Here is a 5,746-nt window from a genome sequence, read left to right on the forward strand (position 1 = left end):
TGCCCCCGGGCCTGCAGGAGCCCGCTTCTCACTCCAGCGGCTCCTGTAAAATGTGTCACTCACACAAACAATCCTTAGTAAGCCAACCCCGGCAGGCTTTCTCTGTGTCTTCAAGCTAAAATAAAATCACTCAGAAAACAAAACTCAATGGCTTCCTTGTCTCATGCCTTGCTCTCAAAACTTAAGTCTATGCTTCTCAAATCGGGGTACATGCATCCCTGGGGGCATATGGGGTTTGCCAGAAACACATGAGGCCATGGGATAAATAAATATTGCATGTTTAAGGGGGAAAAGTTAAACATTTAAACCAAAGGTAACTTAAAACACGATCTTTGGGAAAAAAAAAGACAGTATTTAGTGGAAAAGAAAAAGAAACACAGGGTAAATGTGTGTATAAATACATATATGCATGTGTATATGATTTACTTAAATTAGAAATACGTAAATATAACATTGTATGTCAATTACACTTCAATAAAGCTATTTCCGTAAGAATACATAAAAATGAGATATGTTAAACAAAAAAATCAACATGACATAGAATGTAAATTCTCATGACTGTTTAAGATGAAGCAATGTATTTTTTTAAATATAATTTATCGTCAAGTTAGCTAACATACATTGTATACAGTGTGCTCTTGGTGTTGGGGGGTAGATTCCCGTGGTTCGTCGCTTACATACAACACTCAGGGCTAAGACATTTTAAGGATAGTTCAAGTTTCTACAAGCACCCCCCCTACCCAGGGTGCATATGTTCACTGCCTCCCCAGCAGCTAAGGGCTCTTTATTGCAAAGGCCTGAGAAGCTCTGTTTAAGCAGGGAGGAGCGGCTGGGTATCTTCTTGGGTACGTCCTGACCCACCTTCCTGACCCACCTGCATTCTCCCAGTGGCTGCTCCTTATCTTTGGAGGACATGGCCTCACAGCCCGGAGCCTGGGAGGTAGTCCGAGCTGACGCCACCGAGAGATGGCAGACTTGGACACGTGGCAGGGACATCAGGAGCCAGCCTGGTTTTCAGCTTCCCAGGTGGGCCAACAGTTTAAGAAGCCTGAGGAGGCCAAGACCTTGCTTCCTGCCCTGTCTTCTAGTCTTCCCCCATGCTCATAGAGAAGCCACCTGGCCAGCAGCTGGGGTTTGAGCCCCCTGGGCCCAGCTGGCACTGGGCAAATATCCTGCCCTTGCCACCCCTGACAACATGCTCTCCTGCGACTTCTGGCAAGTGGACCATTAAAGTGATTAAGGATGGCCGTGTGGGTTTTTCGGGAGTGCCCAGCTCCCCCTTGCCAGTGAGGAGCAACAATGTGCCAAGCACAGCTACCAGCTGGAAAGAGACCTGTAGGGAGAACCTCAGTCCCCGTGGCCATGAAGGTGATGAAGTACATTCTTTGTGATTTCTCTTCATACCTCCCTTTTTTGCAGGTATCCTGAGCCAAGCAAAGGTTCTGTCTAGGAGGAGCAGGAATAGAAGTGCCTGAACATCATGACACAGGTGGACCCCCAGGACAGGTGGGGCAAGGTGTCTCCTCTTTGCAGCGTGATCGGGGAGGCTCATGACCCCCGGATGCTGAACATGAGCTTAGAGAGTGAGGATGAGGACGGTGGGGAGGCAGGAGACAAAGGGAGCCCTAGGGGCCATGATCACCAGGCCTGTCCAAGAAGCAGCCCCCAAGTGACTCAAGACAATCCTGACTTGCCATGGGATCATCCATCCAGTGAGGAAGAGAGATTCTCTGGCTCCTTTAGTTCTGGGAGCCCGGGGAAGGAACCGATGGGGGTACCTCGGAAGAAGGCCAGCTGGGGGAGAGATGAGTCAAAGATCACCCGGACCCAGGACTCCTCTGGGGCAGGCGTAGCTCCGGGGACCGTCCCCAGTGACCCCTCACACAAGTTGTTAGGTCCAGCGCAACTGCTTAGGGACTCACTACCTTCAGGTGCTGACGGAGACTCCACGGAAAACCTGGACGCTGCCTTGGGTGTCCCATCCAGTTTCCCTGATACTGGAAGGTATTTCTGTGCACAGAGGGGTGTGGATACCCCAGACCACTCCTCCCTCGTGCGTTTCCCCAAGCCCAGTGGCAGCTGGGACCTCCCCACGCAGGAGACGCGCACACCAGCGCGGGGATCGGCCTCCCCAGCCGGCCTGGCAGCAGCGCTGAAGGCCAAAGCGCGGATGGGCAGGAAGGGCCAGAATCCCGAGGGCACGTGTGAGGGTGGGCAAAGGGAGTCGCACCCCTACAAGTGTCTGCGAGGAGGAAGGGCCTTCCAGAAGTCCGGCAGCCTGCTGAGCCCATCGCAGCCCCGAGGCACGAAGCCTTACGCCTGTGAGCTGTGCGGGAAGGCCTACTCCCACCGGGGCACGCTCCAGCAGCACAGGCGCCTGCACACGGGAGAGCGACCCTACCGGTGCCCCTTCTGCGACAAGGCCTACACCTGGTCCTCGGACCACCGCAAGCACATCCGCACCCACACAGGCGAGAAACCCTACCCCTGCCCGGACTGCGGGAAGGCCTTCGTGCGCTCCTCCGACCTGCGCAAACACCAGCGCAACATGCACAGCAACAACAAGCCCTTCCCGTGCGCGGAGTGCGGCCTGACCTTCAACAAGCCGCTGTCGCTGCTGCGCCACCAACGCACGCACCTGGGCGAGAAGCCCTTCCGCTGCCCGGCTTGCGACAGGGAGTTCGCGGTGGCCAGCCGAATGATGGAGCACCAGCGCGTGCATTCGGGCGAGCGGCCCTTCCCCTGCCCCACCTGCGGCAAGTGCTTCACCAAATCCTCCAACCTGATCGAGCACCAGACCCTGCACACCGGCCAGAGGCCCTTCAAGTGCGCGGATTGCGGCGTGGCCTTCGCGCAGCCTTCGCGCCTCGTGCGCCACCAGCGCATCCACACCGGGGAGAGGCCCTTTCCTTGCGCCCAGTGTGGCCAGGCCTTTGCCCGCTCCTCCACCCTGAAGCGGCACCAGCAGATTCACTCTGGGGAGAAGGGCTTCCTCTGCGCCGAGTGCGGCAGGGCCTTCCGCATTGCCTCCGAGCTGGCCCAGCACATTCGGGTGCACAACGGGGAGAGGCCCTATCAGTGTGAGGACTGCGGCCAGGCCTTCACCAGGTCCAATCATCTCCAGCGGCACCGAGCTAAGCACAGTGCCGCCAAGAAGGAGCCCATCCCCTCCTCCTCTGATGAGTGAGGGCTCTGTCAGCTAACTCTCAGGACGGTGAAGACACTGTCGACCTCATTACCTGGAACCCTCCTCCGTGGGCAAGCCTGTTCACATGGTATTGTCACCTCGCCCCACTGGTCAGCCATTTCTCCCAGCGGGTCGCCGGCTATGGGGCGATCCATTTGATTTGTATGTTTGGTCTCTTTGTGTAAAAACGAACAGGAGGGCTGGCATCCCTGTGTGTGGCTTCATGTCAGTCTTCTGAATCTCAGAGGTCATTTTCCACTGGAAAAGGATAAGAAAAAGTGGCAAGAGCTGGTCAAGAGTTGAGTTCCTTGGCTGAGGGATCTCGATGGATTGGGAATTATAGAATTCAATCGTGGGCACTGTGCAAGGCTCCAGAGATAAGTAAAGAAAAAGACTGTCGTGTCCTGCCCTGGAAGCCATATGCAAATACTAAGAAGGCATGAGGGTCTGGGCCTCTTGGGGAGAAAGGTACTTTTCAGTTTTTACTTCAATAAAGGAATCCCCAGACGTGGTCTCTGTGAGCAACTCTTCTCAAGCAGCAAAGCCTCCCTGGGGCTAGCTCAGACCCAGCCAGACAGCACATTATTTCACTTTCCTCCCAAATTACTTTACCCTTGGGCAATGAGTCTTGGCTTTGAAGTAGAGAAGGTCTCTATCTTAAAGAGAGGGGAGCTTATGTTCTGTGTTTTGGAACCAGTTATTCTGGTTCCAGAACAACCTTAGCATCTGAAAAACGTCCATTCCTCTTTAGGGTCAAACTCAGTAACTGGATCCAACCTGAGTCTCACCCACAAAATTCCCATGTGCCTCCTGTCTGGCCACCTCTTTTCCTGTTCCCACCCTGGGACCTTACCTCCTATGTAATAGAGAGTAATATGCCCATTTACAGACAGATATATAAAATTTCTCCATATGGGCCTGACCATAATTCAAGAAACCTTTTAGATTCATTGAAATCTTTGAGTATCATTAGCTCCAATTTGAAGTAAAAAAATAAAATACCTCTTGCCCAAGTGCCAAGTGTCTGTGTTTCAAAGTCATTAAGACCAGGTTTGGAAACCAAGATGACTCACAATTACTCTGTAATGAGGTTATTTGCAATTTGGATTACCAACAGCCATTCTCCATAATGTATTGATTTTCTGTAGTTTATTTTTATTTTTAAAACATTTTAAAATGTATGATTTATTTTTGGGAGAGAGAGAGAGAGTGAGGGAGGGACAGAGGGAGGAGGAGACACAGAATCTGAAGCAGACTACAGGCTCTGAGCTGTCAGCACAGAGCCCGATGTGGCACTCAAACCTGCAACCTGCAAGATCATGACCTGAGCTGAAGTCAGAGGCTTAACCAACTGAGCCACCCAGGTGCCCAATTTTCTACAGTTTAAGGTCAGTGATTCTTAGTTCTGGACCTCAACTGTGAAGAATCCATGACCTCACAGAGTTCCCTTGATGCCTAAGGGAAAAGAGCGCTTCTAATCTTACCAAAATTAAATAAGCTATTCCATAAGAATGTATAGTATATTCCTTTTGTAGCTATCATTAGCACTTTTTTTTAATTGCCACCAAAGGGTGCCAAATCTGAATTTCTCTTGTATTCCATCTTGACACACGGGAGCCAAAGAGAAGGGGTACATGTTGTCATGCCTTGTTTGACAAAGGTAACCTTGGTATAAGAGTTCTGACTGCATGTCTGGAGGTTTTGTGTTTCAATTCCCTTAGATACATCTGCATGTTCAAACAACAGAGTTGGCCTGGTTCCGGGTCTGACATGACAGCCAGTGGTTGAGTTATTAGTCCATTCCCATTATTTACCAGTGATATGACCTTGGCTTCAACTTCTGTATCTGGCTAATTAGGAAGGACAATAGTGGGGTAATGAAAGTTGGAGTTATCCTGCCAGGAAAGGAAATTAGGTTGAAGTCACAGGTATTAAATTGGTAGATAAGTCATAAAAATCAACCATAACCTCGTGATTATGAACAAAGTAAAGGCTAGTATATTTTTCCTGGGTAATCAATGAAATCTTTGAAGATTGAAGTTATTGCTTTTCTTTGTATTTTTTTTAAAGATAATTGTCAGTACAGTTTTAATAGTTAAAAGTTTTTAGTTTGCTTCTATAAATTTTTAAGGCATTTTCCCCCAGACCAGTTCATAGAATGGCTGTATAGAAATCACCTGGGCTGTTTGTTAACCATAGGACTTCCTAAATCGTAGCTTGGAATATTGGAACAGGTCTGTAGCACATCTTGGATTCTAATCTTTTAAGCTTCCTGTGTGTCCTGATGCACAGCCAAGTTGGGACCACTGGTATAATTAATGTGTTGGTAATAATTAAGTTTTATCATCTAGTAAGCAGACAATATGAAAATAAACAGGCAATCAGGATGAGATCACAACAGAACGAAACTAAAAATAGGTTCCAACTGCTAGAACTCCTCCTGACTTGGATATGGAAAACTCAAATTAGCAAGCAGGTTTTGATATGGTCCCCTAATCTCATTTCTGCAGATGAGAGGCAGTATCTAGGTATAGGCTTCTGGATGGGCACATCTTTGGG

At 49.6% G+C, this 5,746-nt stretch overlaps 1 protein-coding gene across 1 annotated transcript; it reads left to right on the forward strand.

Annotated features, from left to right (window-relative positions):
• Positions 1–485: 485 nt before the first annotated feature.
• Positions 486–4,202, forward strand: ZNF648 (zinc finger protein 648). The gene has a single exon (XM_043568141.1). The coding sequence runs from the start codon at positions 1,481–1,483 to the stop codon at positions 3,185–3,187; it is 1,707 nt and encodes a 568-aa protein (XP_043424076.1). The 5' UTR covers positions 486–1,480; the 3' UTR covers positions 3,188–4,202.
• The last annotated feature ends 1,544 nt before the right edge of the window (positions 4,203–5,746 follow it).

Source organism: Prionailurus bengalensis, chromosome E4, assembly GCF_016509475.1.
Source record: "Prionailurus bengalensis isolate Pbe53 chromosome E4, Fcat_Pben_1.1_paternal_pri, whole genome shotgun sequence".
Classification (NCBI taxonomy): Eukaryota; Metazoa; Chordata; class Mammalia; order Carnivora; family Felidae; genus Prionailurus; species Prionailurus bengalensis.